General features: G+C 38.9%; 1 protein-coding gene across 5 annotated transcripts in view; it reads left to right on the top strand.

Annotated features, from left to right (window-relative positions):
• Positions 1-14,094, top strand: part of LOC141427269 (angiotensin-converting enzyme-like) — a 102,266-nt gene extending 88,172 nt beyond the window's left edge. For 4 of the 5 annotated variants that reach the window (XM_074086550.1, XM_074086553.1, XM_074086552.1 and 1 more), the window contains exons 2-12: positions 3,135-3,356; positions 5,541-5,796; positions 7,314-7,457; positions 7,972-8,163; positions 8,393-8,660; positions 8,915-9,039; positions 9,916-10,043; positions 10,938-11,152; positions 11,620-11,751; positions 13,046-13,221; positions 13,962-14,094. In XM_074086550.1, the coding sequence (XP_073942651.1) occupies positions 3,135-3,356; positions 5,541-5,796; positions 7,314-7,457; positions 7,972-8,163; positions 8,393-8,660; positions 8,915-9,039; positions 9,916-10,043; positions 10,938-11,152; positions 11,620-11,751; positions 13,046-13,221; positions 13,962-14,023 (1,920 nt within the window). In that variant the 3' untranslated portion in view covers positions 14,024-14,094. Of the gene's footprint in view, positions 1-3,134; positions 3,357-5,540; positions 5,797-7,313; positions 7,458-7,971; positions 8,164-8,392; positions 8,661-8,914; positions 9,040-9,064; positions 9,190-9,915; positions 10,044-10,937; positions 11,153-11,619; positions 11,752-13,045; positions 13,222-13,961 lie in introns of all 5 variants that reach the window. The other variant, XM_074086551.1, reaches the window with a different exon arrangement.
• Positions 14,095-14,340: the final 246 nt, after the last annotated feature.

Below are 14,340 nucleotides of genomic sequence, written 5' to 3'. Positions count from 1 at the left end.
CGGCCCAAATATACACCCTGCTGAGTTTGTTTCCCTAGCCCTTAACTGCGAAGTGCAGAATTCGAACTTCGTATCTTTCAGTCCCGCTAACGCTAGTGCTATTAAATACGAGAGTGAGAGGAACGGTACGATACGAACTTCGATTCTTGAATTTCATAGTAGTCCCCATGTAGGTACGCTACATTCAGCCCGTCGTCAAATCTAAGATGAATGGACATTTATTAAGCAAGCGTGTTCCATCTAAGTCCACGTCTTCGCCTACGATATGCGTGATTGTCGTCAAAACGCAGGCCTATTTCTGTATATACCTACGAGTTAAAAAAAAAATAAGTTTACAATTACTAATCTCATTTAACGGCGTAATGGATGGTTAAATAGATAATTTTCACGCCACATGGCATTGTTATCGACTCTCGTGCTAGAAATGACTTAAATTACCATTTAATGGGTTGTTCTGTACTAATAGAGATAGTAAATGTACATAGTTGTGTTGAGGTTTGAATACCTGACCATTTGGCTTTGAATGATACTTAAAGGGTTTTTAACACCGAAGATGATTTAACATCAGAGCTTTTCAAGAAGCGGGGCATTCGTTGTTTGGCCTATGAGAGTTCACTCAATACAAATTACAAAATAGATCGCAATTAATTCAGCCAGTGATTTTTATTTTCGCCAAAAATCCATTCTGCTATTAGCAAATATGTTGCATTAAGAATTTCAACTAACTCACATAACGCTCAGTCTCCAAACGTTATAATTTGGGTCGTTCTTACCTGTATTTATAATACATAGCGTAACGAAGGTCTGACCATCGTGGGCTCTTGGTCCACTCAGTACCAAAAGTAAAGATCGTCGTCCATGATAAAGATATCCCAACTAATTGTCTTCAAGCCATTGTCCTTCCGACCGTTTCGGTCCGTCGCACGCCACTGCCTCGCGTGTAACATGACTGGATCTTTATGCATACGCCATATTGTGATGGTGATTGTCACGCTTAAATTCGCTAGATGCTTCAAGGATGTATCTCTTTTATTTCTTGCGGCTCTTAGTGTGTAAATAAAAACACTGTTGCTTTATTTACGCGTTCTTAACCACACAATTACTCAGCTGGATGCTAAATTTCAACTTGCTAGGCCATTTGGAAGTCGGTTAGGTTTGTAGGTAGGTAGTCCAATCCCGATTTTTAGATGTTTGGATCTTAATAATCGATTGAGCTATTTTCATGAAATTTGGTGTTCTAGTTAGCCTCAAGAGTTTTATTGCCGCCTCCACATGCTTGGTGTTTGCCACAAATACCAAACACTGACCACAATCACCCAACACAAACACGGCATACCCAGGGTCCCCAGACTTTCGGGTTGACCTATTTTTATTTAAAAAGAAAGCAAAATGAAATTAAACGAAAAAGAAGGAAACGTACAAGGTTTGGATACATCGCAAACATGTTTACTACAGACAAGCGTTTGGATACATCGCAAACACGTTTGTCGAATACCCTTTGATTTGTGCATAAAAACCGACACCGACGCCGATCACTGGCAAACACGAACAAAAACAGGCAAACACAGCCGAACCTAACCTATCCACACGTTCATGTTCGTTGTTTGGTGTTCGCTGTTTGCCGTTGTTTGCCAAGCATGTAGAGGCGGCATAATAAATTAATCAAATTTCAATTATGTTTATATTGAATAGTTGTGAGTTACGTAGAATCAAGTCTTTTGCTGGATGGGAGCCAACTTACATTCCTCTGACCATCAAACGTACAGTTGAGGGAACTGATCAGATCACGTACCAGGGTGGAACCTTTTCAGAACCAATTTCGATATGATTTCTTTGGCAAATGGTATAGGATGTCAACGTGACATTAGTAGCACAAAGGCTCCACCCTGGTACGTGATTCAGTTTCCTTGATTGTACAGTTGAGGAAACGTCACGTATCAGAGTGGAACCTTGGTGCTATTAATGTTATATTGACATCCCATACGTTTTCCAAAGAAATCATAGCAAAATTGGTTATGAAAAGGTTCCACTCTGGTACGTGACTCAGTATACAGGTACAGATCTAGGGAGTAACGTTGTGGTTGATGGCGTTGTGCTTTAAAATTTGACCGAAACCTTTTTCAGGCCAAAATTTGAGATTGTAAATGTTTTGGTGAAGGAATTTCTAACGCGGGTGAAGCTGCGGTTTAAAACTTGTTTTCCATAAAATAATGCAACACGTCTTGCGAACCTGACTGTAGTAGGATAGAAATCTCATAGATTGCAGAAGCTTATCGGGGAAGAGGATCCTGCGCCGTTCGGTCATTCGTAATATGCTTTATGACACCAAAACACAATTTGCATAAAAATGACCATAATGCTACCCCACCTTATTAGACCTTTTTGTGCAACATTTGTTTTTCTGTCACAGTGTGATTAGAAACTCACTTAAAACTATATGTTTTGACAGCACAGCATTCGCTGACATTTTCGTTATTTACAATAATGCTTTGCTATTTAATTTTAATTTAAAACTTGGTACAATATATCCGTACAACAGTAGAAGGTCACTGGTAAAAAGATAATGCCATGATATTAGTGTTTCTAAACTATTTATTCTTAAATCATTCACGTATCGAAATAAAATGGATTTTAACATTTCGTTTTTAACTAGCCATGCAATTTAATGCCAAAACACGATGATTTGTTTAATTCACTTTTAAACTATACATTTTAATGTGATAACGTGTTTTAAAGTCTTAGCACCTGGCAAAATTATAAGGACTTTGACTATTATTTTAGTAGCAAATTTGATACTGGAATCAAAAAAGTTCTGTATCATCTTCATTTTGACTGAATTATCTTCAAATTCTTCATAAAAAGACAGAGTTCTGTTTAGCCGCCAAAGGTTTGAAGTCACATCACACCAACAGTAGACTACAGAAAAATTCTGCTACCAGTTTTTGATCTTCTCTCGTTCCTTCTTTGCCTGATTCGAGGGTCGTCTCTAGGGTGGAGCAAATAGCGCCGTTCTAGGTGCTGGGAGCCAACCACACTCTACCCTAGGATAGACTAGTAAAAGGCTAGGGCCGTTGAATTTTTACTCTAGGTAGTTTAAGTATCTTAATTAAAATAACTCCATTATTTAATTTTAGACGATGCTGAAAATCGGAGGCGGCGCTGTACTGATAGCGGCGATCGTCGCCGTCTTTGTGGTCGCCACCCAGGGTCGGGATCCAGACTTGGAAGCCCTCGAGCATGAGGGTCGGGAGTACATCATGCAGCTGGATATAGCCACTGGGATCAGACGAAAAATAGCTCACAAGGCTGAGTGGGACTACACGTCCAATATTACCAAGGAAAATGAGGAGAAAAAGGTAATTTTATTGAATCAGGCGTTACTTTGCGTAGGTTGTATCTATGAACTATAAACAACTACTTTGCTTACTCGAGACCTTACGATAACTATGTCTATGCAACAACTGTCATACAGGTCCTCAACCTCTACGTTTTATCCCTTTTCCAGGCATAGTGCATAAAGCAACCACATAAATGTACACAATTATTCGACCTTACTAAGTATGCAATACGGTACAAAATCGTTTGAATACGTTAAAAATATTATTCGTTTAAAAACCCTCACAGAAAAACAATATAAAACTATGATTTATTTTGTTGTAGCACATATAAATTCGCCGGGCCTGGAAAAGGGTTAAAAATAAACACACAAATGAAAATGATGAGATGTGTTCTAAATAACCTGGATTAACGCAATAACAGCTCTTTATTGAACACCGCAAAATAAACAATTCAGAGCAATAAGTAGGTACATTAATACGGATTAATATAATTTTGTCTAAAAAGCATAAGGAATAAGTAGCGAATTAGGGTCTAAGTAGTAAGATTTCTGCTTTGCGGAGCTCCTATTTTACGTGGCTGAGGCGCTTCGCGCCCTGACGCAACTCTAACCTAACCTGGCCAATGTTTTTTTTTTATTTTTCAAGAAAAAACAGGTTAGGACCACTTCCTTCTTAGACCACTTATTTTTACTCAGAGTAGTTGCTTTTTAGACCACTTTTTAGACAAATTGATACTATACCGTAGAAAAATGTATTGTCGACCAAGAAAGTGCTTTACCAATTTCAATGATAGTTCCTACTTCAGAAATAAAACAATAAGACTGTCTGTCATATTAACTTGTGAGTGAAAATAGGCTTTGAAGTTTCAAGTGCTACAAATGACAATAAACCTGAGGATGGAAAATCGATTACTTGGTCGACTATAAACAGGCAATGAGCATACTTTTTATATTCCAAAAAAAGTCCATGCAGACTATCAATAAAGAAAATCTCTGGCAAAGTTTAGCTGTCATATCATTATAGTAAACATTTGATTGTAGCCCATAACACTTAGCGTAACTATATTCGCTTTTAACGACTGTTGCGAAACTAGATTTAGTTAATAGTACATTGTACTGTAATGATAGTCATCATCATCAAAGGCAAAGAAACATAAGTAGAATCAATCATACTAATGAAGATAACAGTCATTTATGTACACGTTCTCATTATTTGTAGGCAATAGTCAATATCAAAACTAGTTTTTCTGTTAGAACACAGTTAGATTGCTGTTTCGTGAATTCCTAAAAGCTTGAGTTAGACGTTGGCCAACCTTATTTTTTATTTATTGAGATTGCCTTACTCATCCTAGCTTTTTGTTTCAATCTCATTTAGTGGCTTGCTTCATTTGCAATTGATTTAATGAAATAATCATTTCAGCACAATGTGAATTCCAAACTAAATGATATTGTACTGGATAACTAACTCACGTCTCCAAGTTTAGCTGTACATGTTTCGGGCTCCTAGGAAGAAAGGCTACGAATTAGCCCGAAACATGTCAAGCTAAACTCGATTTAGGACGTGAGTTATCTGGTACAATATCATTTCATATGAGTGAGTCTCACGGTAGTTTCATGTTCAAAATACCAAACTAATTTGTTTTCAATTTCCAAGCTGTAAAGACCTGGTTGTCTGAGGTCAACCAATAATTGGCTACATTCCTAAAAAAATATAGTTGCTTCGTCAGTTACTGTGAAACAAAACAAGTTATATTTGAGGGACAAATGTTTGCTCTATTTGTCGATTTTTTGGATTGCTCCTCTACCACTCAAAGGTTGACCAGAGATCCCTGCAAATGTACTTAACAGACATTTATGTAACCTCGTACAATAAAGAGTTGGACACGCATTTTTTATGTTAGAATGAAGTTCGATGTTATACGCCTTGGTACACTTCTTTCATAGACGTGACATCACCAACCAGGCCCCGCTCTCCCGACCTTTGACGCCTTTTTTAATTTGATTGAAAAAAAGACATCTCCAATATTTTCTAAATGGTAGACTATTTTATAACGATATTTTACCCAGGATACACACAATTAGTGGAGTTGCTTCCCGCACCTGATCGTGCGGTGGTGAAACCAATATGACGGAATAAGTTGATATAATCCTGTGTACTCTCTTCAAAGCAAAAATTATAATTATAAATATTTAAAAAATCCAGATACAACTGCAGCTGGAGATATCAAAGCAAGAGAAAGCGGCGTGGGAGGACACGAAGATGTATAGATGGCAGGATTTCCAGGATGTAACCCTGAGGAGGATGTTCAAAAAGTACAGCCAACTAGGTGTGGCAGCTCTGCCCGATGACAAATACAAGCTTCTGATGAAGTCTGTGTCAGGGATGGAGTCCAACTATGCCACTTCGAAGATATGCTCGTATAAGAATCCAACGAAGTGCGATCTGGCGTTAGAACCTGGTAAGTAAGCAGTGATAAAATTGCGACTATAGTACTTCGTCAGCTGGAAGTATTGTGTTGTCTTGCGTTGTTCCATTGTAGAAGACTGATTAAACCAGTACCCCCCTAGCCACAGTCGGTCCCACGTGTAAGCAATAGTGTTGAAACATCTGCACACTGGCGCGTGGAACTGCGCGGCGGATTTGAATTGCTCAAAATGCTGGTCCAGAGACGGAGGCACATTTTTTCCCGCGGAAGGTCCTGAGCAAAGCTACATGATAACCTAAGAGATGCCTGTTGAAATGTAAGCTACTGCGAAAGACTTAAATTTAAAGAAAGATTGGGTTTCGTCCGTATTTGATAATTTTAAATATTGCAATTAAACAATCAAACGAACCAATCAATTCAAACGAATTCTGTACATTTTCGCTCTGCTTTTATGGAATTATACTTTTATAACATTATGTCGTAGTGTCATAATGGCGGAGTCGCTGGAGGAGCTCAATACTATGCTCAGTGACCTCAGTATCGTCTCCCAACAGGTGGGTCTTAAAATGAAAATGACAAGACTAAAATCATGTTAAATGTCCATGTCACACCCATGCCGGTTATCTTTGGGAACGATACACTCGAAGTTGTTAACCACTATTTCTACCTTGAACAAGTTGTTCTATTGGGTAGGTCCAACTTCGATAAAAAGGTTGCCCAAAGAATCCAACTCGGATGGGCAGCGTTCGGGAAACTTCGTGATATTATTATCTTCTCGTCCAATATTCCGCAGAGCCTGATGACTAGAGTCTTCGACCAGTGTGTGTTGCCAGTGATAACTTATGGCGCTGAGACGCGATCCTTGACTGTTAGCCTTTTAGAGAGGCTCAGGTGGAGTTTCTTTACGCGATATAATCCGATAGAACTAAAGTCACCGATATAGCTGGAAAAATATGCAGGTTGGCGGGCCACATCGCTCGAATAACAGATAACCGTTGGGGCAGAAAAGTCTTTGAGTGGCGACCATGAACCGGAAGACGAAGCGATGGCAGGCCTCCCACCAGATGGACTGAAGACATTGTGAGAGTAGCGGGAAACCGGTGGATGCAAGTGGCGAGTTGTCGTTCATTGTGCCGTTCTAAGGAGGAGTCCTTTGTTCAGCAGTGGACGTCTTCCGACTGATGATGATGATGACTTTGATAACGTCATGAACATTTTACATACTATTGAATCCCCCTTAGAAAGATAAAGTGAACAATAACTCGCCACTTGCATCCAGCTGCTCCTCGCGACTCTCGTGATGTCGTCAGTCTTTTTAGTGGGAATTCTGCCAATGCTTCGTCTTCTAATTACACCTAGTACCTACATCACACTACATCTTTTATTCTGATTTAATTACACCTCTGATGAAAAATTAGGCCTAATGTTTCTATGTTGAACAAATACACGATTTGTATCTGTTCCTGGTTCACTGGCCACACGAGGACCAATATGTATGACATGCTACAGATGATTTAGAAATTACTTTAAAAGCAATGTTCTCATTTCAGACATCACGGAAATCTTCGCTCACAGTCAGAATGTATCTGAGCTAGAGCACACCTGGATTGAGTGGCATAAGGCGGCCGGTACTCGGGCTAAGGACAACTTCACTCAATACGTTACACTGAACAACGAGGCTGCGAAACTCAACGGTTAGTATTTTTTATTTATAACAGACGTGATGTTAGTGCCAGGATTGTCCAGTGAAACTGAGCCACGTTGTACGGATGGTAATGATCGTATGCCAAGATAATTTTCATCATCAGCTGGAAGACGTTCACTGTTGAACATAGCTTTGATCCTAAAAGGGTTCCGTTTTTCCTTCTGGGGTACAGAACTCTAAAAAATATGACTTGCCGTACATGCTTAACTTCAGAGATATTTTTCGAGGAATGTAGAATTATTTAAATTACTTATGTTATTTATTTATTTATTTATTCAAAACAATACAATAATAGGCTTACAGTATGAAAAACCAAAACGCCTATCACGTTACATGCTTCACATAAATCAAGATGGATCACAAATAATTAATGTTATGTTAGAATATCAACAGGATTTGACTGTTCATCAGTTATTAGCCCATACAAAAAACTTTTTTGATGACTTTGTTGAATCCTAATCCCCTTTGAACTTTTTTCTAACGCTATTACTCTCCGTTTTCAGGTTTCAAAGACGTAGCAGAATGGTGGCAATCAGAGTATGAAGTTGCAGACTTTGAACAGCAGCTTGCTAAGCTGTGGGAGGATGTGAAGCCACTATATCAGCAGCTGCATGCATATGTCAGGAAGCAACTCAGGGACAAATACGGACCTGAAATTGTATCCGCTAAAGGACCTATCCCAGCGCATTTATTAGGTGAGGGCTTTAACTCAATTAGACTTGTTTTTCTTTAATATCGAAAATAATTTTGATATATAAATGTTTTTTTGATTATTTTGACAAGACATTTCTGATATGTGAAAGCAGATAGATAAGAGGATAGGATTTTGCATGAAGACACAACATAATACGCGTTGCATAAACATAGATATTATCAAATGGAGTAGAAAGAGGTTATTTAGCTTATTTATCTTCTGGTTTCCAGGTAACATGTGGGCTCAGACATGGAGCAATATAGAGTCCTACACGCGTCCATATCCAGACAAGAAAGAAATTGACGTTACACAAGCTATGAAGGACCAGAATTATACACCTCTTAAGATGTTCAAAATGTCAGATGAATTCTTCAGGTCGTTGAACTTGACAGCTATGCCTGAGAAATTCTGGCAGAACTCTATTATAGAGAAACCTACTGATAGGGAAATTGTGTGTCATGCTTCAGCATGGGACTTCTACGATGGTGAAGATTTTAGGTAATGAGGTAGATGAAGTGGTACTACGTGTTTATTTGCAATTATGCATGCTAGTTGGTTTGCTATTAGAGGTGGTGGTTTGTTTAAAGTTTATATGAGCGAGCGATTTTGAACAGCTTTTTCACCATGTTTTGTGCCAGTGTCTTAAGAAAATGACACATATTTGCAACGAAATGTAACTCCCGTCGTCATCGTACGCTTTTACTGCTTTTCTAAATTCCGTAGAATCCTCTAACGTTTGGCTTAATTTCAAGGATCAAGCAGTGCACAACCGTAGATTACGAATATTTCCAAACAACACATCACGAAATGGGTCATATTCAGTACTTTCTACAATACAAACACCTTCCGATCATATTCAGAGATGGAGCTAACCCAGGTAATTGATTTGAGTTTTTTATCAGGATCAAAATGTGCACGAGAATCGAAATGGAGAGGTTCAGAATAGTCCACCACGAGATGGGGCATGTTGAGTATTACCTGCAATATGCTCACCAGCCTGTTGTTTTCCGATCTGGCGCCAATCCAGGTGAATTGGGTTGTGACGTATATGGGGGCTTTATGTGTGATATCTGTTTCTAACCTACTTAATGATGTGACACCATAATAATGTTAAATGTAGATGATATTGATATATAATTTAAATATTTGCAACGAAAGAGAATGTTCATAAAGATTTACAATGAATTCGGGAAAATAAATAACGATGTAACGGGTACTGCAAAAGTGTGATCCTGGTGTTAATATATTTGTGCGTAATCTACTCAGCCTGTGCATTTCTTTTGTATTTGTATTGAAACTACCGACATATCTTGCGACTAGCTTTTGCCCGCGGCTTCACCCGCGTAGAATTCGGTTATCGCGCGCTGTTCCCTCGGGATCTCTGTATTTTTCCGGGATAAATAGTAGCCTATATCACTCTCTGGCCCATAAACTATCTCTATGCCAAAAATCACGTCGATCCGTCGCTCCGTTCCGACGTAAAAGACGGACAAACATACAAACACACAAATACACACACTTTCGCATTTATGACATTAGGATGGATTTTCTATTAAATGTACCATTTTCTTGCTATTGGTCATCACTAAGGATCTAATTGTACTAATGTCTTGAGAATTTCGTCAGTCTTCCTCTTCCGTAAATATTTATCGACATACTACTTTTTGTTAAGTGTTAACTCTTTTTCTCATTTCTAAAAGAACATTACTTAACGTTAAGGTGTAAAATAGTAGTTTTCCGTCCCATGTTTCAGGATTCCATGAGGCAGTAGGAGACACCATAGCACTATCCGTGTCGTCGCCGAAGCACCTACGGCGAGTTGGACTCATCAATGGTGATGCAGAAGATGAACAGACTGAAATAAACCAGCTTTATAAAATGGTTAGTATACTTGGTCAAGCATTTAATCATTTCAGGGTGCCGTACTCGAAGAGTGATAATCGGAACCCTAATTCATGCCACTACAACAATAAGCGATAAAGATTAAATAAATAAAATAAATAAGTAGGGTTTCAATCCACCAATAGAATGATCCCACATTGCGTAGAAGGCTCTGCTAGCAATGGATTATTATAAATAAGGTCGTTTATAGCGTATATTTTAATGCACGAATTTGTACGCAACCTTCGGAGCGCCAGTCTGACTTGCGCTTGGCCAGTTTTTATAATTCATTATTAATATTTTTTTGATCCTTTAATTTCTAGCAAGGGTAAGTTCCCATTTCCAATGATACTTTATTTGTTGCTATCTATGTTTACTCTAAATTGTCTTATAAATTGCCCGTCATTATTTAGTTCTACTGCTCTTCGCCCCTAGTTTTTTTACCGCTGACGCAAAAAGATTATTAGAGAGAGAAAGATTATTAGAATAGGTGTTATCATTTTTGAGATATTTAGTTTTGAACTATCAACGTTGTTTTTTTTATTTTCTTTTCTAAGTTCCATATCGTAAATACAAACTGAGACATGGATGCACAGAAAAACCAGAAAAAGGTCCTCAGCATTCCGTGCTGCGTGCTATAACCCCTACACCACTGCCGAAAGGGAATCTAGACACGATTTTTTCCTATGCATACATATCTCAGGTTGCTTATTTCTACTAGGCTATCTACATGACATCTATGTTGCGTCGACAGACGTCACATTCTTTCTGAACTAACCGCTCACCCAGACAAGAGATGTCGCTATTAAGCAATCAAATTATTATTGATTTTCCAAGTTGGTTATTGTTTCTAAGATCCATCTAATCTTGAACATTTTCTTTGAAACATTTCAGGGTATCGACAAGATCGTCTTCCTCCCCTTCGCCTATACTCTCGATCTGTTCCGCTACGGAGTATTCCGCGGCACCACTACTCCTGATGACTACAACTGTCATTACTGGAGGCTGAGGGAATCCCTCCAAGGAGTGGAACCTCCTGTCAATAGGACCGAAGAGGACTTTGATGCAGCGGCTAAGTACCATGTGTCTGCTGACGTGGAGTACGCTAGGTAAGATCATGGTGTAGAATAAACAAGAGGCAATGTCCCAGTTTGTAATGACAGAAGTGTCGCCAGAAACGTTCACATGAGCATTCAAACGCATTTATAAATCTATGCACTACGGTATTTGGCAACTCCTGAATTTGCCATATCCTGTATATTATTACGAAAATATAGATACTTACAGACAATGTTTAGCGAAAAGCTACGTTTGAGAGAGATGATGCCAGATACAGACAGATATTGACGTCAAACTTAATAACACCTCTCATTTTGTGTAATGTTAAAAAAAAACAAAGAAACCTGTTGTTACTTGATCTTGATCACTTTTCTACTAACTATCGCCTTGAATACATCAGCGATGTGTATTCTGTCTTCTTTGTGTATGAGTCTGACATTATATTGTATAGCTGAAATAAAGCTTCGCGTAGCAGCTTAAAAAACCGCTTCCTTACATAACCACCATCTCATTCCAGGTACTACGTATCATTCATCATCCAGTTCCAATTCCACCGAACCCTCTGCGAGTTGGCGGGCGAGTACTCGCCAACTAAGAAACTGGTCGACTGTGACATCTACCAGAGTGTAGAAGCTGGCAATGCATTAGCGTAAGTAAAGCCTGACCAGAAATATATGACTAATCGCCATGTTGCGAAATTTTATTGGAACTAATTTCTTACACTGGCAATAATTTTAATGATTGTCAGTGTCACTGTGGCGGTTTCTTTGAACAATAACAAACAATGCCCAAAAACGATTAGTAGTCAACAACGGATCATTGTAAATAATGTTTATAATAAACTACTGAAAATAACGCTTGGCGAATGAAACAACTTCACTACAAAACCTTTCCAAATTAACATCATAGCTAACAAGTCAAGATGTCATTGTTCCGACTAGACTGAACTATTGCTGTATAAATAAGAACAATATCACCCACTTGACAATAGTCATATATTTTTGGTTTACCTTTAAAATAAAATAATACCATTGACAATGGTCACCAATGAGGACTATCGCGTATGAATTCACCACTAGAGGCGCTAGTGTAGCGAGATGTCTCCGAAATGTCGAATGTCAGTGTTTTTGGATGAGCTACGCCGGTTTATTTATATAGTTAGAATAATTTTGTGAATATTTTGCAACACCTGAAATGAATTATGGCGAATACGCGTTACGGGGCAATGAATGTCTGTGTTTTGGGACAGTTTTGTCTTTCGGTAACCTTTGTCCTCCCTTTTTTCCGAACAAAACGGGACTATGCAACACTGTGGCATGCTTGATATTTTTATGGTACGATTTTAAGGTATTAAATGTGATTTAAATGTAAATTTTGTTTTCACGCTCGTAATAACAAACTAACCACTATACTTCAGACAGAACCTTTGTCTACAGTGGCGCCAACTGGTGAGCGCGAAAACGGTAGCCCTCATTGACTGAGTCCTAAACTAAGCAAATCTTGTACAGTCGATCACAAATTTATGAACTAACTTCATCCATAGTAAGTTCAAGCTTGTTCATTAAGACAACGAATAAACAAACTTATACAAAGTATTATTCTTGTTTTTTATGACAGTATATTAGTTTGAATTATGGTCTCTCTCAAGAATAGGGTCGTGAGTTAAAATCTGGGCACATATCCTCTCTCTGACTGTATTGAAATTTGTCTGAAATTAAATTTTAAATTAAAGCACTAGTTTTTTGTTGAAATAAAACATCCTATCCTATCCACATACACCTATAATGCAATTCAATAGTGTGTGTCGAGTTCTCAATAGACATTAGGCCCGCATGGGAGCTACAAAGAAATCAAGAGTAAGGTCGTACCCAGCAAATGAGCCTGATTGTAATACAGATGATGATAGTGATGTAATAAAACATATTTTAATTTGTCTTCTTCAGAAACATGCTCCGAATGGGCTCTTCCCACCCGTGGCCTGACGCGATGGAAGCGCTCACCGGCCAGAGACAGATGAAGGCCGACGGTCTTCTGGAGTACTTCAAACCCCTCCACGAATGGTTGAAGACTGAGAACGAGCGGACTGGAGAGTTCATCGGCTGGGAAGCTAGCAAGACACGTAAGTCGGATCAATCAAGTATTCTCACTGCCAGCAGTGCCCTGCATGTTGCCTATGAGAATGTGCCCAGGTGCCTCTTTGTGGTCGTGAAATGGTTTCTAAGGAACTTCAAACCTCTTGACTGACTGACTGACTTCACCTTGACTGGAATACAGCTATCTAATGTTATGAACGTGATCTCACATGCAGTATTTTGGGTGCTGAGTGCGAGCATAGAGCAGAAGGCTTGGGTTTAGAAAATCGGACAGAGACGAGCGTTGAATTAATTTAAATACTGCTTGACTGGCTCAATGCTCAATATGATTGATCACGACCATTGTTTGTTTGTTTGTTTGTATATACTCTTTATTGTACAAAAAGGAAAAACAAAAAGGTTATATAAATAAAAGTAAACCATTGACCATTGATCACGATGAACGGACTAGTTCAGTCTTATCACGGGAATATTATGCTATGTATATTAACAATCCCCCACTGCGTCGCGCGAGGTTCCGTGGTCTCCATTATACTGGCTGCATTGACGATTGTTTCCACTGTTGCTATTTCATCTCGCAATCTATGTGAAAAGCAGAGTGTAAAACTCGAGCATTAAACCCATTTTCCCCTCGACGTGTCTATCCACCCTCGTCGTACCGGCTCGGGTGGCTATATGAACGTCTTGGGTAAAACGGCTCGTGTTACGCTCTTGTTGTACAATCTACTATTTAACAAAACCTTATTGGAATATTTCTTGTCTCCAGAATACTGCACAGAAGAGCAGCGAGCGGCGCTGGAGTCGGAACGGAAGGAGGAGCGCTCTTGACGCGGCGTACTTACCTGATAGGATGTTTTATGCTAGGCTGACAATATTGTTAATAAACGTTTTTAAGGTTACCAAGTATTTTTATTGAGCCCGAATGGCCAATTTATTTATTTACTACTTATTTACTAGTTTTTGCCCGCGTGGAATTCGGTTATCGCGCGCTGTTCCCTAGGGAACTGTGCATTTTTTCGGGATAAAAAGTAGTCTATGTCAATCTCTGGTCCATAAACTACCTCTATGCCAAAAATCATGTCGATCCGTCGCTCCGTTTCGACGTGACAGACGGAGAAACATACAAACACTCAAATACACACACT

This window comes from Choristoneura fumiferana, chromosome 4 (assembly GCF_025370935.1).
Source record: "Choristoneura fumiferana chromosome 4, NRCan_CFum_1, whole genome shotgun sequence".
Taxonomy (NCBI): Eukaryota; Metazoa; Arthropoda; class Insecta; order Lepidoptera; family Tortricidae; genus Choristoneura; species Choristoneura fumiferana.
Note: the sequence above shows the minus strand (reverse complement) of the source record. Positions and strands in the feature narration are given on the sequence as shown.